We start from the raw sequence: 25,216 nt of genomic DNA on the forward strand, positions 1-25,216 counted from the left end.
CATGGAATTTATGGCCAGGAAAAAAAAAACACTGAACATCAGATATTGCCTCCTACATATGACACAATCTAGTAATTTGAAGTAATGAGCCCAAAAGTTGAGCAAGAATGTATCTATCTGGAATATACCTTTTATGATTTAGAAAACTTGGAAACTTATACATGCAATCATAGGAAAGTCACTCTGGAAGGACCTCAGGATATCATGTAATTAGCTCATCTAGTCGCAGTTTTGATCTCTCTTTCCAGCTGTATGCAAAGATGCACTTTAAGCTATTGCATTGTGAAACTGATGTGTGATATTGCATTACAACAGGCACAGCCGCAACATGCCATGCCAATTTAGTAACTCACAAAGTTCAAAAAATTGCATCCTTCCATAACAGAATATTGTGGTGCATCCTCCATAAATTCTTAATTATAATGGCTCAGTAAGTTACTGCATCTTCCTTCTGCTTCTACCAACAACAGGTGAAGAAAGATGGGTCACTGAAAGATGTTTTCACTCCATCACCTCCTCACTAATATAAAATCAGCCCAATGATTGTTTTAATTAAATAATAAGAATCCTGATATTTTCTTCAGTAACTTCCTTGACATTGCTAAGAGTACTTTGTCAGATTGTTTCATGTCACCATATTATTTGGGGGATGAAAGATATTTTCGATGAAGTGATTTTATTTCATGCTTTATTACTGGCTTTGACATAAATTTCCAGAGAGCCCTGAGGCCATTTCTTTTTACACTGTAGCATAGTCTTGTTAGCAATTCAGGTGGAATAAAACCACTCAGCTTCACTTCATGGTCCTGTGGCCTGAATTGCTCACGTGGCATCCTTTCAAACATAAGGAACAGTATTGCAGAACGACACTGAAATTTTATGCCGTTAATATAGGAGTCCATTAACACATAAAGTGGCATTGTATTTGCAGCATCTTGTTTAAATGACTGCTGTACGTAGTAGTATTTTACAATTATTTTAAAAACAATGGTCTCTATTTGGAATTAGACTTACATTTTTCTATTCTGTTAATATGCATCAAAAATGCTATTTCTTATTTTTTAATTTGTCTAGAAGTGAGTCCACAAAGGCATCTCTCATACAGTCAGAAATTAGGAGAGTTGAATTTGATCCCTAAAATCCAGGTCTATTGCAGTGTTTCACATGTCCCCAGTTCTTGCTAGAGTCAGTGGGAGTGGAGGCCATTTGCCACCTCCTGTAAGTACTAAAATCTGAAAAGATCGAGTACCATAGGAAGTAGGGATTGTTTTTGAGACAGGTCCTTTAAAATGCAGGAAACATGGACCTCCCTTGATGATTCTCCCTTGATGATTATATACAGACTACTTCTGTATATAATGGGGAAAAAAGTTTTATCAGCTTCCACATTTCCTTCCCTTTCTGGAGAAATGATCTGACAGAATCTATCAGAAGCTCCTTACACATGAATATATGCCCAACCACCATACAAGGAGGATCAACTCATTTCATGTTTGGTGAGAAGCCTGACTTCAAGTAATAAGCATCTTCTGGGTATGTGCAACCCCCAAATGGCATATCGTTAGTTCTTCAGCTGCAGTTAAAAAATGTCTTCGCCATTAGTTGCCTGTAAAAATGTGAAGTACTAGAGTCTGAGCTAATGGTTGAGCAGCAGGAACGCAAACTTACCTGTGCAAAGGTGGCTTGAAGCCATGCTACAACACCTGCTGCTCCTCTGATTTGGGATGTTAAACCAATTTCCTGATGATAAAGCAAGAGATTGCAATTGCACAGCCGTGCCCTAGCTCTGTTCTCCTTTCTGCCATCCTTAAATGATGAAATCGATGTTAGATGGCACAGGAGCAAAACACCCAACAGAAAACAGAGTTCTTCCATTCTCTGGCAATCTGGGTTCTGGGCTGCTAAGTACAGTTGATACATCCCAGAAAATCTGAGAATTAGAGCCCAAAACATGTAACATCTATTACAACTGTAATATATATATAATTGTGATCTTTCTAAGAAGAAAACAAGTTTGTTTATCCAAGTAATTTTTTTCTGAACAGAAGTCATATGCATTCTCAAAACTCATCTGTATTTCATACCATATACAACAGCCCACCATACAGAGAGGTGTGACTAGTTTTCTTATTAGTGAATTTACAAGAAAATTGTTACATTGGCTGGTATTTTCTACATGCCTCTGTTTTAAGCTGTCTGATCCTAAGGGCTGAGCTGTTATTACTTCCCAGACTGCACCACATCCTCCTGATGAAAGCATAGGTGATGGCTCATTCTTTATTACAATTTAAGTCAGTAAGCAGATGAGTGCAGGCACAGGTAAATTACTACCCTCATTTTACTGTCAGTAATGTACATATTGCTTTCAGGAATGCTTAATGTACCAGCTCACTAATGATAACAGTATGCATTAGGATTTGTTCCAAGTATCTCAGTTTTTCAGCTGAGACCTACTAAACTTGCCCTCTCGTTTTTGTTGCAGTTTGGAAGTTTTGGAAGTTAACTAAAACAATAACCTGAATCAATTCTTAACTATCAAGCAGTGATACACCAGAAGAGCCCAGTGCCAACTAAGCATCAAAAGACTAGCTAAGAAACAATAATCTTCACATTTTTATCTGCCTTGGTGCCCATCTGCATTTTTGCTCACTTTCTCGTTTATAGGGAATAAAACAGAATAAAAAATTTGCACTTCTGTTTCCCAAGAGTGTAACACAATCCAGTATTACCATCTCATGAATATGGCAAACAAACCCACTTACAAGTAATTGTAAAAATTATTTCCCAAGAGTATCATGTCTGAGTTACTGAATGATTCTGACAGTCCAATAACTTTTTTAACCCACTGGGAATAAAAAAAAGAATTCCAAAAAAATACAGCTTTCTCCTCTCTTATAATCACTTTTGTCTAACAGTAGAGGATTTGGAAGCATAGATATTTATTGTTTTCTAAAGAACACATTTTGTTCTTCCATCATTCTTGAGACACAAATTGTTCACTCAGTTTACCAAACAATACTTTAGAAAGTATCCTGAAATGACGTTGTACTTGGTAATCAAATAGCAACAAGATTTTAGTTGATTTAAATTGTTGGGCAAAATCAATGTGGTATTTCACCATGTGCCACAACAAAGCCTACTGTGTGTTTTCCAGTCTTTATTCCTTTCGATGTCTTCTTTATGAACATAGCTAAACAAATTTGCTGTAATGGGAAAAACATTGGCCACACTTCTATTCCACAGATTTTAGCATGGCCAAAATGTCACATGTTTATTTTGTTATACTTAAAAAGACACTGCGCCTTATTCTAATGAGCTGCTTTTTAGCTTTTCATTTTTCTCCTGGGTTACCTTACGCACTCTGTCTAGGGCAATCAAATAAGAAATAATTAACAAAAATAAGGACCAGCTTTTCCTTTGGCAAGAAATTTAGTGTCTGATCTCTTTAAGCTTCCAGCAGTCCCTGGAGCTGGATTAGGCAGCTGCCCAGGTTGGATAAGTGCTCTTTGTAATTATTTGGTAGAGCTGAGCAGGCATTTGTTACTGAACCATATGCTGGAAAATATTATCCAAAACATTTTCTCCAGTGTTTCTTCTGACTCATTCCATTTCTTTTCCTCTGGCCTTTCCAAAGCTAAGCTCTTAACTTCCAAATCTACTTACTGACATATAACTCAAAGTCCATTATAAAAATTTTCTAGTAGTCTTACTAAGAAAATGGCTGGGTAATTTGTTGTTATCCCAGCATTTAGTATAGTACTTCCATATCTGAACATCTTTAAATCCATGATGCTACGCTTACTGTACATTAGACTCCTTTTATTTTCCTCTCCTCTGTCTATTCTCAGATTTGTGGAGCTTTTATATATTATTCATCCCCTGACCCACGGCATGTGTCATAAGCAAATCTATCCCAACCAAAAGTGAAACATCTGGAGTCTCTCCTAGGGCACAGAGTCCTCAGAGTGAAGTCTTCATTATCATGTCATTCATCAATTTTTTAAGAGCATACAATATTGCTCTAAAATGTCTATTTTCTCTAAATCCTTCCATTTGGACTAGGCTTCCTTTCTTGGGAGACCATCTCTTTATTTGATGAATGGAGACTCAGAAACTCTCTTTCACCTTAGGACAAACACACAGAAATATGACTACCAGAGCAAGTGGAACAGTGGTTCTTAAGTATACAATGGCACAAAATGGATACTGCTTACCATTAATTAATATTAATTGTTTGTAATAAGAAATAAAGAAGAAACAAGGTAACAAGATCCTGGTCAAACACACAAAGAAGCAAATTTTAGAGCTCAAGTGGAGAAACGGAAGCTAAACAGTCGCTGCTGGAAAGCAACCTGACACTTCAGTGACCATCTCAGAAAAATGACAGTTTTTTCTGATGGCATTGATAGGGTCACTTTCCAATGGATTGCCTATGGAGCTCATGACACAAAAATCACCCTCTCCGCACATGTGCTCAGTGCACTTCTTAATCCTCTTACTTCACATGGAAAGACAGTAGACAGTGAGTTAGCATTTATTTAAGCGTATTTAAATAACCACAAAAAGTACCAACATGGGATGTGCTATAGGAAATATTTGGGGGGAAAAAATGGGACCAGTGAAGGGTGAGCTGATGACACAAGTTGTAAAAATGCCCTCTAATTATTTGATTTAACCTGTGATTCAAATATAATAGCTCCTAGTTCTCTAATACTCTGGGTGCCTGTTGAAATGAAAAATTAAGGAAATAGGATTATAAGACCATTCCTAAACCTGAGGGTATTAGTGAAGTGAGTTAGAACAGAAACACATGCCTGGAAGAAAAGCATAGGGAACAGAGCTGGAGAGCTGCTGGACCTGTCAGCATCTGTGATTGATCCTCATTTATCTAAATCAAATCAGGTCACTGTGGCCAGAGCTGTGTCAGCTGTCAGTCCATGTAAGCAGTGCATGCCAGTTCAGCAGGAGAGAATAAGAGCATAGCTTACTTGTTGAATAGCACATTTTATTATTTATTTAAAACCAGTCATTTTGAGACAATCCCATATATTTATTAGGGAGCAATATGAAAAGAGAGATCTCAAGGAAGTCCTGGTTTCCAGTGTTTATCTATTTCCATCAGTCTAAAAGCACAGATGCTACATGTAAAATTGAATCCACAGGATGAGAATTTTATACTTCTCATTCATAAGACACAGAGTTAATGTACAGCCAAGAAATTGAAAAGTTCATACTGTTTCCTCTCAAGGCGGTATGTCATGCCACAGTGACTTTTTTCCCTGTGTATTACAGGAAATCTCTGCTAACTCTTATTCTTACAAATTCAGGCCGAGGTGTATTCTTGAACTTAATGATGTTCAGTTGTTTTGTTCTGGTGGACTAAAATAAAGCATGGAAATGACAAATACAATATTATTTTATATTCTCTTTAAATAGATTTACAAAACACATTGAAATAGAGTTTGGCAACCATAGATAATGGAGATAATGATAAAATGCGCCTTTGCACATCAGTTTTTACAAAGTTTATTGTGTAACTGAGGGCACTCACTACAGAGAAAGGCTAATCACATTCAGTAATACAATATGTTGGATGAAATCAAAACTAAATGAATATAAAAATAAAATAAAAATAAAAATAAAATAAAAACAGAAATAAAAAAGAATTGGCATATGTCCTCACAAAAGCAAATTAGCATTAACATCATTAAAAAAGAATACTTCTATATCTGGCCACCAAAATGTAAGAAAGCAGAAGAAAAGCATGCTTTTATCCAATAATTTCAAAAGAGAACACTTGGATTATTTTTTAGGGAGAAATACAACATATATATTTATATGTTTTCACATATAGAGATGAATTTAGTATTTGTAAAAAAAAGGATCTACTGTATATCTACTGAGATACAATATTGCATTACCACTTAAGGCCTCTTAGTCAGTTTGGAAATTTAAAAAATGAGCTAAGATTGCACTTGCCTTTCCAATGTTTGTGGATTTACTAGAGCACCTTTCTTTCAGAAAAAGAAGGGTTTCTTCTTTATTTTTTTGGAGACAGACCCCCCCCAAAAAAACCAACACAGATGCTCTTCTGATGAGTGAATTTGTATATGTAAAAATTTTCAAATTCCCTGAGGAAAAACAGGAAAATATTTATACTGCTCATCTGGTAATTTATTACTATTGTTATTGCACTCTTTCCTTATTAGCTCTTTGTAACTGGAAAATTCCTTCAGATTGCCTATTGTATCTTTGGGGGAATTGGGACAATGGGGCCCTGTTCTTGCCTGCTCACATGCTTTGAACATATTAAATAATAAAAGACAAAAGCAAAAAGTATATGTTAGAAGCATAGTTTTGAGCTGACTGTGTGCCCTGAAGATGCTGGTATGTGCATTTCCCTCACTGATCAGGCAGCTCTGCCTGTCAGCTGAGGAGGTGCCCGAGTCCCACCTCCTCTGCTGTGGCCTCTCCCAAGCCTCCACCCAAAGGCTGCGCATCTCCAGTTATTTCTCCCACTCCTCTTGCTCACCCCACGGGGTCTGCTCACTCTCTATCCCTAAAAAATTATAGCTGTAGCCACAGGAAACCATTTTTAGTCAGCACTTTTAATAAATAGTCAACGATGTTTACCCATAAAACAAGTGCAATGAAGAAAAACTGTACACAGGGGGGAATATTTGTCTGCTCCCCAAAAAAATATATAGACTTTTTTTGTGATATTGAGAATGCTAATAAAATGCCCTACATTTGAGTTTTCACACCCTGGGAAAACTATGTTTTCCTAAGTGTATTAGCTTTTAAAGTATGGCTATTCTAATTCATGCTTCTGGTAGGAGAAAAAAGAAAAAAGCCTTTGCAAGATAATCAGCACTACTTTCCAATTTGTTCTGTATTACACTTCAGTTGTATTTTGATTTTTCAGCAGATCTAATGTATACCTTACTTCTATTCTTTGGAGCTGCTCACAGTGTATCTCCCAGCAGCCATACACTTGGATTAGAAACAGCAACGTTTTTCTAGGGTAGTCCCTTCCTGTCAGGGTATGACAAATACCTGTTGTGATACACAGTATGATCATTTTGCTTCACATATACAATAATTATATGTACATTATTTGCCTGGTAAGTGCACTACCATACAGTACACTACTGTGCAAATATATTGCATTACTGAGGACTGATTTAGTTTCAAAGTATCAACTATCCATGCAAAATCAAATGGTTATATCAATCATTACATTCCACGACACTGTGAGTGTAGCCATGTTTTACCTGGCTTCATATTAATTTCAAAGACAAACTATGAAGTACTAAGATGAACTGAGATAACTAATATGTCATGCATCCAACATTTTAAAAACCAAAATGTATTGCAGGTATGGAAACCTAAAGGAACCTGACTATATTGTTTAACTTTGCATTGTGTATTCAAACAAATTAACATGCTCCAAGAGCAAACAAGATTTTTCAGCTTAATATAACCTCTATTTTCCTCAAAAAGTTGATTCATGATATTTTTGTTTTCCAGTTACATATGCCTCTAGAAAAGGCATAAGTGGGACATGCAGTAGTAGTGGTGCTTCACATGCTGCGATTAAGAGCCCCCCCACTGTCTATAAATCAAAGTAATTTTCAAATAATTATCTTTTAGGAAGGCATATTTAAAAACATCTTCAAAAGCAAACTGTGCCACTTGGTTTAAACAAAGAAAAAAAATCATCATCAGAAATTTTCACTGAAGGTGTCTGCACTGTCAGTCTTTAACTGACCACTGCTTCTATGTACAGCTGTTAACAAACCAAGATATTTTTTGTCCACTCACATCTTGCTCCATTTACAGGTTGGTCTGAGTGATACTGTACCTATGGGTATCCCTAGGGTCTAAATAACCCCAAATACTAGATAGCAGAAGACTGCTCACAAACACACACCCCTTAGAAACTCATTTCTTCTTCCCTAGAAGTTCATGTCCTTTTTTAAGTCAAGGCAAACTGAAACACAGATTGTTTCCATCATCCCTTACTCTCTTTCCACCTTTCTTACCCATCTCCCAGACCTTTATCAACTGCTAAACATGTGGAATTGGAGTACAGAAACCTAATTTTGATATCTTCAGGTACTCGCAGGGGTTTTAAAGGTGGTAGGTAAACTAATTAATAATAAAGTTGAGACAATTTCAGAATTAACTTTCCAGCAATATAGTCTAAAACACTCTGGACAGATGCAGAATGGCAAGCACTGATTTTCAGAGAGGCATGTCACAGTACCTTAAGAAGTCTGACAGATGGGAGAAAGGCAGCATGGCACAGCTTCCGGATGGTCCAGTTTAGTGGCCGGGGAGCATCAGTTTGCTTCATGACCCTCCACAAATTCCACTGGAAAAATCAACCGCAAACCTGACAGCGCCTACCAAAGAAACAATCTGCCACCATTTGGACATCCCATGTTCGCCCTGTAGGACAGAGGCTTGTCGGGACTTGGTGAGAAGGCTGGCAAAGTGGATTTGCTGTAGCCACTGATCCTCCTTAAGAAAGTAACCTCCTGTCTTGGAGCAGTAGTGCTCATGCATACCAAATGTGGCTGAAGGGAAGCAATCAGCCTGCTGCTCAGGGGAGGGCTGCACTATTTTGAAGGAAAGGGGCAGTCTGCATAAAAAAAAAGGCTGCAGTGAGTGCTGCTGCTGCTGCTCTCCTCTCTCTCCTGCTCTCTCTCCGCAGACAGCAGCCAGGTTAGGCTCTCCCGGGGACGCTGAGCCATTCGCCTTGCTTCTCTGCTCCCGTGGGCGAGGGCGCAGAGCGAAAAGGAAAGAATTTAAATAAAGCAAGCGGCGGGGTACCTTGCACTTTCTTCTCCCAAGCATTGCGAGGAGAGAGAAATCGGCATGAGGGGAGGGGCCAGCGTGCATGCAGCAAAGATTGAGAAGGGAAAGAATTAATTCACTCTTGATTTACTGATATAATGGACCTAGAAAGCATAGTTTCATTGATCTGACATAGCATTGGTGTGCTAGCAGCGCTGTCAGCATCTAGGTGTGCTGTAAGAGTATGTGTGCTAACATGCACATTCTGCTAAAATAAAAAAAGACAGTCTGAATTCAATTCCGCTCAGTTTAATTATTAAATTTAGACTCAGAATTATTCTTTTAAAGACATGCAAACACATGAGGTTATGGCACAGGGACACCTCAAACCTAATAAAGCATACTTCCATTTGAGGCAGTAATTGGCTTTCCCTACTAATGAAAATGTGCTTAATGCCAACTCTCCAACTGTAGGAGAAATACCCTTTCCATGTCATTTTTTTTTTAATGAGGATTACATTAGGGAACAGTTATGAAGTGCAAAAAGCAAATACCCTATAATGAGTAAAATATTTTATTTTGCCAGTAATAATCAGTTTTTAATCAGATTATGGAGGAAACCAGCCACTTATCAGGAAAGTTTTAAATCTCTCTTCAACCACCCTGACATCTGCTGGGAACAGAGCACAGCTAGACACAAACAGTCAAAGAGGTTCCCGCAGAGCATTGAGGATAACTTTTTGACCCAGGTGGTGGAGACGCCAACAAGGAGAGGTGTGCTGCAAGACCTTGTACTAACAAGCAAAGAAGGTCTAGTTGGAGATGTGCAGGTTGGGGGCAGCCTTGGCTGCAGTGACCATGAGATGGTGGAGTTCAGGATCCTGGGAGGAGGGAGCAGGGCAATAAGTAGGATCACAACCCTGGACTTCAGGAGAGCTGACTTGGGCCTCTTCAGGGACCTTCTTGGAGGAATCTCATGGGGTAGGGCCCTAGAAGGAAGAGGGGTCCAGGAGAGCTGGTTAATATTCAAGGATCACTTCCTCCAGGCTCAAGATCAGTGCATCCCTCTGAGGAAGAAGTCCAGCAAAGTGGGCAGGAGACCTGCATGGATGAGCAAGGAACTCCTGGCAAAACTCCAACAGAAGAAGGAAGTCTACAGAATGTGGAAAAGGGGACAGGCCCTTTGGGAGGAATACAGGGACGTTGTCAGAGTGTGCAGGGATGCGACAAGGAAGGCTAAGGCCCAGTTGGAATTAAATCTGGCAAGGGATGTCAAGGACAACAAGAAGGGCTTCTTCAAATACATCATTAGCACAAGGAAGACTAGGGAAAATGTGGGCCCGCTGCTGAATGGGGCGGGTGCCCTGGTGATGAAGGATATAGAGAAGGCAGAGTTGCTGAATGCCTTCTTTGCTTCAGTCTCTACTGCTAAGGCCAGTCCTCAGGAATTCCAGACCCTGGGGACAAGAGAGGAAGTCTGGAGAAAGGAAGACTCTCCCTTGGTCGAGGAGGATCGGGTGAGAGATCATTTGTCCAAACTTGACGTCCACAAATCCATGGGCCCCGATGGGATGCACCCACGAGTGCTGAGGGAGCTGGCGGATGTTATTGCTAGGCCACTCTCCATCATCTTTGGAAGGTCCTGGAGAATCGGAGAGGTGCCTGAGGACTGGAAGAAAGCCAAGGTCACGCCAGTCTTCAAAAAGGGTGAGAAGAAGGAGTCCTGGGTCCAGTCTTGTTCAATGTATTCCTCAGTGACCTGGATGAAGGGACAGAGTGCCCCCTCAGCAAGTTTGCTGATGATACTGAACTGGGGGGAGTGGCTGAGACACCAGAAGACTGTGCTGCCATTCAGAGGGACCTGGACAGGCTGGAGAGCTGGGTGGAGAGGAACCTCCTGAAGTTCAACCAAGGCAAGTGCAAGGTCCTGCACCTGGGGAGGAATAACCCCATGCCCCAGGACAGGCTGGGGGCTGACCTGCTGGAGAGCAGCTCTGCCGAGAAGGACCTGGGAGTGCTGGTGGACAACAAGTTGACCATGAGCCAGCAGTGTGCCCTTGGGGCCAAGAAGGCCAAGGGTATCCTGGGCTGCATGAGGCAGAGTGTTGCCAGCAGGTGGAGGGAGGTGATCCTGCCCCTCTACTCAGCCCTGGGGAGGCCCCACCTGGAGTCCTGTGTCCAGTGCTGGGCTCCCCAGTACAAGAGAGACATGGCACTACTGGGGAGAGTCCAGTGGAGGGCTACAAAGGTGATTAGGGGACTGGAGCACCTCTCCTATGAAGAAAGGCTGAGAGAGCTGGGCCTGTTCAGCCTGGAGAAGAGAAGACTGAGAGGAGATCTGATCATTGTGTGCAAGTATCTGAAGGGGGAGTGTCAAGAGGATGAGGCCAGACTCTTTTCCGTGGTGCCCAGGGACAGGACAAGAGGCAACGGGCACAAACTGAAATGCAGGAAGGTCCGTCTGAACATGAGGAGAAACTTCTTTCCTGTGAGGGTGACTGAGCCCTGGCACAGGTTGCCCAGAGAGGTGGTGGAGTCTCCTTCCCTGGAGATATTCAAAACCCGCCTGGATGCGATCCTGGGCAATGTGCTCTAGGTGATCCTGCTTGAGCAGGGGGGTTGGACTAGATGATCTCCAGAGGTCCCTTCCAACCTCAACCATTCTATGATTCTGTTAGAAAATATCTGCTCATTTACTTTGATTTTGCTTTTTTTTGTTTTTATTGATCATGCTGGCATTTTCACATTTCCTGTTACTCCCCATATTACATGTCTTGTTTCTCTAATTATAATTTACTCATTATTATTATTATATTAATCAGCAAAAACTGACAAAGTCTCCAAATGAGGGGAAAGAGATTTACAAAATTGTTTCCATGAGGCTACGCTAATCAAATTGTCTTGCGTATTACTGTCTACAATGGTTTGCAGTGGGGCTGCAAATCTAAAACTCCGTAAGATGAAACATCATTTGTGGTTCTATTTTTAAGGTTTGTCTAAATACCAACAGCTCTGGGAAAAATGGGAAAACTCAGTACTTCAGTCAACACCATCAGATCTTCCAAGTAACCTAAACCCTAAAATCATCTAAATTATCCAAGTGGAGCATGGTAAGGATTGGTGTTTATACCCTGATCTTCCATTGTAGAGGAATTCTGGCCCTTGTACATACATGGATATTTTCCAAAGCCTATAAATACTGGAGCCCAGGTGCAAGGAGCTCATGTGCATTGAGGTGGAAGCCCAGTACCTTTATGCTTCTTTCGAACATATGCATATCAGCCAGCTCCACCTCACTATGCCCTCTTGAGAAGTGCATGAATGTTGCTATTCCACCTTAATGTTGGATAAAAAATTCTTGTGCCTGGCACAGAATGGCCCAGAACATAGTGCAAGGCTGATTACGCAGCAAAAGAGCTCTCTCACCAGTTCCACCCCACTGTACATTGCAAAATACAAAACTGCAAAGCTACAGAGAGCAGACAGTGGGATGTCTGTAGAACAAAAAAGGTAGAAGACCAAAAGTCATTCCCTTGTGACAAAATCTGTGCCAAAGCAGATAAATTTTTAGTTATGACTGGGCAGTTAGTTTAAATTGTACATATTTAAATGTCTTCTCAACTGAGCTTTGGTTGTATTTGTTTTAGAAAAGGAGGAAAAAAAGAAACATGCTGCTGATAATGAAATGGAGCATGACTAAGTAAATACGATTTTCTGAAACTACTCTGCTAAGGCAAATTAAGTAGATAGATCATCCTGATCAAATAATCCTGACTTTAAATAGCATACCCCTTAAAATGTGTGTAGATTGATGACTTTGCTCAGTTATAAAGGTAATAATGAATAAGAAATATCCAATGATTAAGCCTTTAGAGTTCATAGAAAAAAGAAAGTAAAAGACCCAAACAAATCAGAAACAAGTACTCTCAACACTCCCAAGACCATGGCCCTATAGTCTGATAACTTTTCTTTACCCTTGAAGAACAGGAAAGAATTTCTTGTGACGGATTCACCATTACCTTGACTCTTCCACATCTCTTTTGCGTTAGGCATCTGCTATAAACCTGAGTGTTCAGTCTATGTGCTAAGGACAAAGAAGATGATAGAAAAACTATAGCCTGCTGCCTTTCTATTTAAATTAGTAGAATAACAAATCTCTGAGGATGTTAGAGAGTTGAAGACAATAAAGAAACATAACAGATAGTTTTAATAAACTAAAAATAGTGAGCCCAATGTATCTTCTAGCTTCCACAGAGCTTCCCGTCTTTGAGATGGAACTCTATCATTGCCTTCTTCTACAAACAGCACATTTGGGATCATAGCTTTTACGTGTTGCAGTATTTAATATACACCAACTTGCTTTCACAGGCCTATTTTCCATGGCCTTGTGCCTTACCTAGTCATTTGTGTTTGCAGACAGCAAGTGTAGGAATACTAGCTTCCTACAATGGCAGCAAGGAAGTCCTGATGGACAGAGTGCTGCCCTAATGCGGGAGAGTCAACTCCACCACTGAGTCCTTGGGTGACTTTGGATACATCATTTAATCTCCTCTTGGCCTTAATTTTAATTCATTTTAACTTTAATGTACATCTTTTATCTATAAGGAATACTGCATAAATTTGAAAAAGGCCAAGTAAGGAGATTTTTTACTATCATTTTGTCTTGGCAGCAGCCAACACCAATTTTAGGTAAATATAAGTGGTGAAGGGTTAGGGAGCAAAGAATCAAATTCTGAAAACCCTTGTTTTCTGAAGTGTTGACAACAACTGGTTAAAAATATAATGAAAGTTTAGGGAGTGGTGTTTTTTTTAGTTTGTTCTGTAGGGCTTTGTATCACTTCAGTGAAAAAGTCAGAATTTGAAGCTCTTATTCTATCGAGTTAGAAAAGCATGTGCTCAGCTTTTCTAAAATCTGAGGTCCATTAGGAGATGTAAGGATGTAGCAATCCCACTAGGATTTGAGTTCCTACTCTGCTAGAGCTGAAAGACAGAGCTGCCACTTTTAGATTAAAACACTTCTTCCCCCAAGCATGCTCAGTGCACCATCAGCATTCACATCTGGTTCTTTGTCTCTTGCCAAGGTGCACCTTTGAAACAACAGAAAGACAGAACAAATAGAAGGCAAATTCCGTGGCTGCCTGCAGATAGGGAGATTTCTATGCTCCTTAAACCTATTGTTCTTGAAAAGCATTTTTAAGAGCACTTCTTTGTGGATTTCTGCTATCTAACATGATAATAATCCTAACTTTAGAAAGCTCTTATATAGTAAACTTTAACACTTTTGGGAATGCTACAGAATGAAAGAATAGCTGAGGAGATCATAAAATCCAAACCACTCTCAGCACATCAGCAGTGTTCAACATTTTCAACCTGAGGACAAATATTCATCAAAAAGATATTATGGGCTTCAGACTCTCTAACCCAACCATTTCTCTCCCTTTCTTAGTCCGTAGCACAAGGAAAACACAGGTCTGGTTTAGGTACCTCAACAGGAGTTGTGATTGTTGTTATTATTACTATTTGTACTGAAATAGGATCTAGGTACAAAAACACAAAGAAAGTTTTCCTACTCTGCACAGTTTACAATTCTTTTATAAAATAAAAGACACTGGGTAAATGAAACAAGCAGAGAGGGCAGCACAAGGAAACCATAAAGATATATTGGTCAGTGTGGTGGAAAGCAACCTCTTCTAGACAGCAGCAGCCTAACTGGGGAAAAACATCAGGTGGAGGCAGGAGAATTTCCCTATGATATCAAGCTTGGTATTCCTGTGTATACCATAGATGCGAGGAGAAAGATATATCTTCTCCACAGTGCAGATATAGAGCCACCTTTGCTAGTGCTTCCTTACCTCAAAACTCCTTTCCAGCTCCTCTGAGGGCTTGCAGAGCCCCGCAGGGTAGCAAATAGCAGAAAAAACGGAGCTACTCTTGTCCCCATTTGCTTACAGTGCTGTGAGTGCTCATCGAGTGAGTACTACAGAAACAGTCTGGGGCAGAGGTGGTAGCTCTTCATAACACACAAGACCACCTTCTGAGACTATGGAGGAAATGGCAGGATGGCAAAAGAAGTGATTCAGCAACTTTTAAATAAAAGTCTGAGCTAACAGAATGCATTTTATCATCACAATCAAAAGGACAGGGTCATCTTATTACCCAGTCACTTTACAGGTTTGTAAGTTAAACAAGACTGAAGTGTACATCAATGAATAATAGCCCATATTTATAACAGCAATACATTTTTAACAAATACTTACATTTCAATTTATTTACCTTTGTTATGCATGATTGCTTGCAAAAATCAGAGAATAGAAAAATGAGAATATGTTACCAAATTTGGATGAGTTATGCTTAATTTTGTGCCCATCAAAATATCTTAACAGGCCCAGATTTTCTTGAAGCTTAACTCAACTGGTAATTAATTTATACATTTTTCCACTTCTCCTGCATCTTATGCTATTCATAGTATGGCTTAGGTAGCTTTTTCTGCTGTTATCTTTGCTGAGGTATTTCACAAGTCTTCTGCCACATGTTCATATCCATTATTCCCTCTTCCTCAAACACAGATAGTATTAATGCAATATACTTATTAGATGTTAATTTGCAGAGAGAAATAAGCAGTTTAGCATTAATGAGCACCAGCAGGGAGATGGACTTTAACCTAGGACACAGAAGAAAGAAACAAAAGAACCACAAGACTGATTCCGGAGGACAAGATAAGGAAGTAGAAGAGCCAGACAACTCTGCAAGAAAGAAGTAACCACAAAGACTGGTTCAGAGGGACAAGATAAGGGAGTAAAAGAGCCATCGACAACTATGCAGAAGTGAGATAAGAAGTAAAGAACACACCTGGAAACTACGGAAAGGACACCTGGGAGCTGGAAGACCCTGAACTCTAATATCATGATTGGTTCAGAACTATGGGGTAGATACTAGACTGGAAGGGTATAATTACCCAGGGATTTGTTCAAAGGGGGTCCCTCTTCGGAGTCACCCAGCTCGAGCTGTAATTACTGCAGAGGTGTCATTAAAATTTATTTCACTCTGATTTGGCTTTGAACTTCTGTCTCAGTGGGAACCTAGGGTCAGACCCTGTTATGGTGGCTGGTGAGCCTAATTTTCCATAACATAATTAAATAATTTATTCTAGATGTAGGTAATTTTGTAGACTGTCTCAAGCATATACATAATGCCATTAAATGTAGCTATGAATTATGGCTTTAGGCAACTGACAGAACAGCTAGAATAAAGGGTATAGCTTACAAAATGGTTGATGGAGTTCTGTCTGTTTTCTTTTATTAAGTTATATAAGTGTGTGATGAATATCAAATATGATGAAATTATTTTTTTAAGCCTACTCACTGCCATCTTAAGATCACTTTTAACTGATCTACTTCTGGGTTGTGCCTGGGAAAGCTGGACTATCTCAGAAGAGATCTCTGGGGCACTGTAGCATATGCACACTGCAAAAAGTCAGGGGAACCAGACTTGTGAGACAGCAGGTGATCTGAGCAGTGCAGATACACCCAATGTTTCCTTTTTAGATCTGTTTTCCTAGATACCCTGTTAGGTTATCCCCAGTTCCAAAATGAGCAATTGAAATGCAAATTCAAAGTTGCACTATACACACAGAAAATTAAAGTTTGAGCAGATATGGAGCAAGCATGCTTTGCCATTCTCTCTGTGGTTTCACTTCTATAGCTATTGGCAGAGAGTCCTGATAATTAGCATCATTTTGCCTTCAGTTGCTCTCCAGGTACTTGTAAAGCTGTCTACCCTTAACTCTTGAAGCTGTATCCTAGAATGCTGTATTTGACCAAACATTCCTCTTTAATTAAAGGCCCTTTTCTTCTTCCCTTTCCCTTTCTTCTCCCCTTTCCTGGAATAACTGCTTTGATTTCCTCTCTTCATGTTTTCCCTGCAAGCCTGGATTTGGCTTTTTTATTTCAACAAAAGGACATTTAAAAAGCTACTCTTGGTAAGGTCAGGCAGCCTTTTAAAATTTATCTTTGAAAGGGATTAAGCCACATAGGAATATAACACTTTTATTTTGGGTCTCAAAATGTCCATGGTTGATTGTTACTTAGAAACAAATACTGCATTTTAATTGACAATCCATCGTAATTTAAATTAACTTTCAAGTGTAGACAAGCTGTTAGTTCTGCAACCTCTACAGTATATGACAGAAATTAGGCTACTCAAACATTCAGATTTATGTTTGTGCTCAAAGTTTCTCTCCATCTTAGCCATCATGCTCCTATCATCTGCACTGTTTAACTTTGTGTTAATAGCATCATACTTTTCAATGAACTTTTTCAGTTTTGATCTGTAACCTCATTTTCTCTATCATTTCCAGATCAGAGATCAAATTTACTAAGTATATTGGTATAATATTTTCCCAGAGATAAATAGGAAACATTTTCCAGTCTTGATTGCCTTGGTCAGCATAAATACAATGCAGAGCAAATCTTCATGAAATCTTCACAAAAGAGAGCAATTCACTGTGACCACTAAGCATTTCAACAAAGACCCAGTATGACATCTATTTTGCAGTAGAGCATTTTTCTGTGTTTACAGCAGACAGAAGCAGTAAACAAGCAGAATGTCTTTCTCATCTCAGCTGTCATAGTCCTCCAGAGCTGGAAAGTAGTTTTGTGTCTTATGAGTGTGACAAAGAATTACAAAAACCTCTGTAACATCTTCCTCTGCAAGGTAATAAGGAGCCTTAGCAAGATAACCAAATGATATTTTCCATTTGTTTGGTTTATCTCTCTCTGCTTCACTGTAGAACTTTTACACCTCAGGAGTTATCCCATTCTGTACTACATGACCAATTATTAAGAAAAAACAATAAATGTACCTACACCTTCAGCTCTTTCAGTATATGCACTGATGTGTGTCAGAAAGGTAATTATAGATGGTCATCTTATCGCATGCTAACCTTACTACCTTCTCTCCCCACACAGTCCCCTGCATCCCCAGCTCCCTGATGGAATATATACCTGCATGATATGGATCATGCATCCTCCATGCCACCTTTAACCTCCCCTCAGAGGCAAAGGTCTTATACCAGAATGGACACTGCCTCTGCTGATAAAGCCTCCTGCTACCACTGAGATCAGACTTGCAAAGGCACAACGCAAAGGACACAACACAAATCAACCTGAGGGAAGTTTATCACATCAATTTAACACTAACGAAAGCAGTGCTAGCAACTAACAGCAAACAGTTCTCGGCAAAGAGCTAAAATGCTGCTTATTACATAGATGTCATGAAACACCTAATCATATATTTGAAATTTTACTAGGAAACCCTTCACAGGCTTTTCAGACCCACTGGTCACAAATAGCACTGGAAAATAAAACTTGCTCAAGAGTTATAGGTATTTTTCCCTCACTCATTTTGAGCAGCAATAGCTTCAATCAGGCAATGGGAAGAAGACTGGCGTACAAAACTGCTGCTCCTCTGCATTAAGCAATTATTGTATTTCCTTTGAGAAGCAATAAGAGGAAAAGGGTAATATTTGTATCAAAAAACTCTGTGAAATTTAACAAAAAGAGAATGGCAAAAACTGGACCAAGTTGTGGAACAAGATATATTATTCAAAAATATTCTTTTCTTTTCGGATAAACATAAATGATTCCTATGAGGTGTTTTAAAATATGTTTTTGAATTGACCTCCTTAATCAATTCTATTTCTAGCATTTTGCATGTTTTGTTTTGCTTTATTTTTAAAGTCACATATCTAATCTACATACATTCCTTTATAGCCTGGGCTCACACACATCTGCAATTTTATACCTATACTCTCATTAGGAAAATTATAAGCATATCTGGACAGTGACAAACGCTGGATGATAAGAAAAACTGTAGCAAAAAAGTGTATAGGGGTTTTCAATAGTGTTTGTTGCATTTATTATGTATTTGTATTCAGTACTACAGTGGGGGCAAAGGCAAAGATTAGGGCCTTTTAGATTGATCACTGATCAAAACTGTAGTAAAGAGTGGATAATGCCCTCCAGAAAGGATAATCTAGTTTTGTGCCCAGACACAACAGATGGGTGTCATGGAAGGTGCCAGATGAGGGCAACAGTAAAAAGAACATCAATTGCATCAAATAAGCTGTAGTGTCAGCTTAAACTTTTCTAATCACTGTCTGGTGATGTTGTTTTGAAGGCATCAAGGCAGATGCCTGCAAAAATGAGAGAAATGCTCAGCACTGACTTACTAAAGCATAATTTAGTTCCTTGCTCAAACAAAACCACAGAATTTAAGAAATCAGAAATTAAATTCAGATCATAATTTTTATGTTGCATCATGTCAATTTTGCAGTTTAGATTTTAATTAAATCAGTCTGCTTGAAGAGACATCAGTTATACTCCCCAAACATCTGCCCAAATTATATTACTTTGAGGGCTATTTCCGAATAGTGGTGTGCGATCCCCTGCAATGTGTTGATATTGACATCAGTTCAGGCAATTCTAAATTCTTACAGCAGACAGAAAAATGGAACTGGAATATAAAATTGCACTGCAGAAAAAAACTCCTGAGTTACCTTTTTTGTAGAGCACAACAGTAGTGCTATTCATGACAGACCAACTACTTATTTATTTAAGGAGACAAGCTGTCCATATTTTTCCACATCTCCAAAGAGAATACACGTAACTATTCAGATGTAGCAACAACAACAAAAGCCACAGGAGCAGAACAGAGCAAAAGAAAAGGAAGTGGGCTTAGTTTTCTTAAAAACAAAAGTAGCAGTCAGTTATGCAATTGCTCTCTGCAAACACCTTAAGGATGCAATTTCTAACACTACACTGTGCTTATGGCTGCCTTGTCACTACTATGAAACTCACCTTCTCCAGCCTCTCATATCAACACCAAACAGACAGATCCCACTGGCAATAGAAAGCTGCTGGAATGCTTTTCTTGAAGAGCTTTTTTGGCACACCTAGCAAGTCTTTGCCAAGTTAATGTCCTCATTACAGACTGTCCTGTAACATCAGCAGGCATAGCATATTATACTCACTTTTAAGACCCTCTGTTCTTTGAGTCCCACAATTTGTACAATTCTACTCAAGACTCCTACTCACAAATCTTTTCTTAGTAGGATTTGCAAACCACAAGCAAAGACAGTACATGCAAATTGTATTTTAGGCCCTTTCTCTACCACTAGAACCTGAAAATAAATTTGAGAGCTGATTTCCTAGTGCAGTAAGTCCCATGTTGTATTTCATTAAGCAATGGTCATGGTGTAAATTGTACAGCAGCCTTAACAAGTGATAGATTCTCTCCAAGAGTGTGTGATTTCATCCTCTATTTAATGCTTTTAGCACTTTCTTAATGCTCTAGGTCAGAAATCTTGCTTTTGTGATTTATGTCTGACTCCCAGAAAGCAAACAAACAGATTCTTCTAGTTTCATTGGCACTAGGCTTTATGCCTCTATTGTGTTATGTATAAAGTATCTGTTATATTTATGACACACATTATTTTTGAGACTCATAAAAAAAGACTTTCTGATTCTTAATGGAACAGAGGATCTATGGATACGATTTATGCATCATTTTGCTACAGCTGTTAAGCTAATTCAGGGGGAAAAAACTGAAAATTGACTACTGTAGCTAGAGAAACAGAAGCAAGTTGGAATTGTTGGGAGGAAAACTTTCTGGAAAAGAAATGAATGTTTGTAGAAATGTTTGCATCAACACTTTCAGTAACTATTTTTCAAAATTATTTGGTGTTTGATATAGCCCAAATAAGTCAGCTCTTGGGTGTATATAGTTATTATTAATTGCACAATTTGTCATAAATTTTTAGTTAACACAGTTTTTTTCCCTGAAAAGAATTGGATGTATTCTACAGTGTGGTTTTACACCACAGTTCATGCAATAAGCAAGAAATTAACATTTATGTACTCTTGGAAGAGATGTGATTTTCTACGGAACTGTTAACAGTTTGTGCATTAAAGAAACAAAAGATATTTTAAGGATTTGTTGTGTTTTATTTTGTTTTACTTGATATCAAGAGATATCCAATGAGAGAGCTCCTAACTGGACAGGTGCTAAACCTCTCCACTGTTGTAGAAAAATCTAAAGATTCAAAAGTTTTAAAAGCATCCTTCGCTTAGAATACTTTTATTTTATTGTTGTGAATTATTTTTAGCAATCTCCTTTCCTAATGCTTTTTTATCACAGGCTAATTTTCTGTTATTTAATCAGCCAACAGTAGCAAAGAATCACATATTAGGGCATTGTCTCTTGCACTACAGATGTCGTAGGGAACTAGGAGCAAATACAACATGCGATACTAGAAGGTATCTCCTGACTTGAAAGGTCTATAAATTATTTAGCTTATCCAGCTATATGTTATAATTACCTCATAGAGTTTAATTACTGGAAGAGAAAACAGTAGGTGAAATATTTTCATATCTGAAAGCACTGCTGGACGTTGCTCTAGATAACAAAGCTGAACTTCCTAACTGTTGGTAAGCAGTATACCAATTTCACTTTAGGCATATTTGGTACAAAGGAGGAGTTAAATAGCTGAGAGAAAAGCCTGGGGCTCTCTTCAGCCATTTTGACATGCACATAAACCTCAAGCTTCAAAAATATTTTGGCATTATGATCAGGAAGAAAAAGAGATTGTATTTAAGTGCAATAAGAGTAACCAATGATGATCTCAATTATATCCTACATCTTTTTTTTTTGAAAAATCTACTTTTATGTACTAAAAATACAAGTCAGACTCATAACATATAAAGAAAGCCTTCTCATGTGTGCATCCATGACAACCTAGATTTATATTTTGAGCTCCAGAAAGTTGTTTCAGCTGTTTCAGCACAGTTTACATAAATTACTTTAAAGAATGTAACAAGATAAGGTGGTTTGCTACCTAAGGTATTTTATTTGGCATAATATGTAATATTTCAACTATATTGAAGCACACAGAAAACCATTGTGTAGTAGTTTGAAATCAGTCTTGTCATAAAGCAAGTATATTTTTAATATAAAGAAAATGTGCAGGCTCTTTGAGATAAAGCATACTGGAAATTAAAAAAAAAATCCCCAAAGACTTAGTAATTGAATATTAGTATACCATAGTTCGGAAAGCAAAGAAACATAACAGAAATGTGAAGCATACATTCCCTGAAATAAATAAGACTTCTTTCACTTACACAAGTGTGCTGCCTACTGGGATTCCATCTGGACTGCTTTAGGCACAGGCAAGCTATTTTTTTTCTCCTTCGAATAAGGGTCTGGCTTTACTATATTAAGTATTACTAACATTGCATTTCTGTTATACATACTTTCTTTTTGCATTTGACTTGAGAGGGCATAGCATATTATTTATATACTAGATTAACACAGTAGGCAATTTCAAAGTACAAAATGGTGACAGTGAGATGATACTTCATGAGATTTTCCAAAATGAAAGATCAGTGTCTTCCCTAGCATTTTATTGTCAAATAAATGTATTATCTATCTAACAAAGAGATTTTGACAGGAGAGAGATGCAATCATTTAAATAACAGTTTTCTGAAGTAGTCTGTGAAGTTAGTCTTTACTGTTTAGAATTCGAATACTGTTTTCAATACAACTACAGTCTCTATGAAAATTATTGTGAACAGTCTACTGCTTTAGACTGCAATCCAGGAAAGTGAACAAGCAGAAAGACTCATCCTAGAGTCTTCCCTTAAACTCTTTTGAGAAAAAAGGATCTTGACATCAATGACGCCATGCTAGAATGGCACATTACTGAGCAGCCTGACACTGTGTGGATTCATTATTTCTCAATCCAGATCAGGGGGTTCTAAGGTTTTGTTCATGTAGAACAGTATAAGTCAGTAGTACAATAAAAGTCTTAAGCTGGGAAGATAATACTTTTATGGGAAAGATTCTTTACCAAAACATTATTACATACTTATAAAATGGTCACTGAATTTCTACTTTTTCTTGGCATATTACAGTACATTAGTTTCTACAGCCAGGAATATATTTTACTTAATGAAATGTCATTTACTGGCACTACACAGCACTTTCCAACTTAATTAATATAGTAGAAACTTGAGTCTACATTCAACTTCTTTCAGTTCTTCAGGGAAGTGCAGGAAATGTACAGCAGAAATTAAATTCTTTAATCAATAGCCATCAGCATTAATGATCTCTCCTGAAATTTTGTGACAAAAATGTGCAAATATATAATAGCTTGCATGATGTATAACAGAAGAGACTTGAATGACTGGCTTACCACAGAAAGGTACTGAATCCTAATTACAAGTTTTCGGACTACTGCCACTACTGCAACCAGATGATTTTGAGAGCCCAATGTCCTGTCCTGCCCCAACTTGATTGCACTAGACACTATGTACCTAAAATGAAAAGACCATCCTTTCTAAAGGGCCTATATCAGGAAGCATATGGAAAGGCACCACAAAGGCAACAAAACCATATTTATATTTGTCATCTGTCAGTTATAATCATAAGTGGTAAATAAAATTTGGCAAAAAGGTTACACATAACCAACTAAGTGTTTCACAAGCCTCATATAAGAGGAAAATTTAAAAACATATTTATTTAACTTTTATTCACTATATTTTAGATGGTAGGTTTACCATAACTGGTTGAACAACCTATTCCACTGATATCTATGTATTTATTCCAACATTTTTCAATGGAAATGAATTTGTGGCCTAATAAACATATTAGCTAACACACACATACCAACCAGCACAACAGAGATATGCTGCTTTTGTGTGGATAGCAATGTCTTGAGGGCCATCATGTATAAATACTTATGAGGGTCAAAACCTCAGATGGTATACCACAGAACTGCAATGCTACATAAAATTCTGTGTGCAATATAAATGTATTAATTGAACCACTTAAGCAAGTTTATTGGATGGGTTCCTGTGGTGTGGATTAAAGAAAGTCTCAAGGAAAACAGCAGTTGTACATGGAGGAGTGAAAAAATCAATGTTTTGTACAAATATTAAGATACTATGAAGTTACTGTTATTTCTCATGTCTACAGTTATCTGCCACACAGCAGATGCAGAGCCTTTCTTTTGCACTATTTTAGCAACAGAAAAAAATTACTTTGAAAGTGGTAATTTTTCAAAGAGCACCTTAAACTATAGTTTCTGTCTAACAGTCCTTATGAAGCAAGATTGAATAATGTCACATGACAAGGGTTGACAATGATAAAAAACATAAAATGGAAATAGGTGTTACTAGTACACATTTCAGAGCCCAGGTTTCTGCTTCAGTGCTGCTTTTATATGCACATCTAAGTTAAAAAGACCAACTCAATGAAGTTACATTTGTCTCTATTTGAAACTCCATTAAACTGCTCTAATTACAGCAGGAAACAGATTTCTTTCAAGTGTTCCATTGCACATATTAGCTTTTATCTATAAGCATTTAAGATAGCTTTCAGGAAATCTGTGACAGACTAGAACATAGCTAAATCATACAGCTGCTTTTGGAAATTTCAGTGCAAATTTCAGGAGCAATTTGAATCTAATATATAGAATTACAGTTGGCAAAAATAAAAATTTAAAAGGGAATGATTAAATATTTTAAAGACAATTATCATGTGTGCATTATTTGATCAACTGATCAAATTATTTGATTATTTGATCAACCAATAATGGAAAAAATAATAAGCTTTACAAAATCATGAATATGTTGATGAACAATTCAATATACCAGCTTATCCTTCAAAATGCTGACTTGCTGTTGTGACTGAGCAGTAATTGAGTGCACTTAAAACACCTGAGTACCGCATACTCAACACAGTTATCAATACAGAGCAGGCACATTCCACCAGCACTGCTCAGTGGAAGCTATAAGGGAAGGTAGTGTTAGAGTCCACTTCCTTGTTTTCCAGAATCACAGCATGGTTGAGGGTGGCAGGCACCTCTGGAGATCATCTAGTCCAACCCCCTTGCTCAAGCAGGGTCACCTCGAGAAGGTTGCTCAGGGCCGTGTCCAGCTGGGGTTTTAATATCTCCAAGGATGGAGACTCACAGCCTCTCTGGGCAACCTGTTCCAGTGCTCAACCACCCTCACAGTAAAAAGATGTTTTCTTATTTTTAAGTGGAATTTCCTGTATTTCAATTTGTGCCCATTGCCTCTGGCACTGGGCACCACTGAGAAGAGTCTGGCTGTCTTCTTTACAGCCTCCGTTCAGGTATTTATGTGCATTGATACGATCCCCCTGAGCCTTTTCTTCTCCAGGCTGAACAGTCTCAGCTTTCTCAGTCTCTCCTCATGTCTGATGCTTCGCTGGGCTCACTCCAGTAGGTCCATGTCTTTCTTGTACTGGGGAGCCCAGAACTGAACCCAGCATCCCAGATACAGCCTCATCAGGGCTGAGCAGAGGTGAAGGATCACCTCCCTCGACCTGCTGGCAA

General features: G+C 38.4%; 1 protein-coding gene across 5 annotated transcripts in view; it reads right to left on the reverse strand.

Moving 5' to 3' along the window:
* LOC104144135 (transient receptor potential cation channel subfamily M member 3) overlaps nt 1-25,216 on the reverse strand; it is a 397,790-nt gene that overhangs the window by 265,607 nt on the left and 106,967 nt on the right. For 3 of the 5 annotated variants that reach the window (XR_011137448.1, XM_068925562.1, XM_068925563.1), the window contains exon 1: nt 8,270-8,742. The exons of the other annotated variants lie outside the window; for them this stretch is intronic. Coding sequence is in view for 2 of the 3 variants with exons in the window: in XM_068925562.1 (XP_068781663.1) it covers nt 8,270-8,359 (90 nt within the window). In the remaining variant the exon portion in view is untranslated. Of the gene's footprint in view, nt 1-8,269; nt 8,743-25,216 lie in introns of those variants that run through there. 5 annotated transcript variants of the gene reach the window in all.

Source organism: Struthio camelus, chromosome W (assembly GCF_040807025.1).
Source record: "Struthio camelus isolate bStrCam1 chromosome W, bStrCam1.hap1, whole genome shotgun sequence".
Lineage (NCBI taxonomy): Eukaryota > Metazoa > Chordata > Aves > Struthioniformes > Struthionidae > Struthio > Struthio camelus.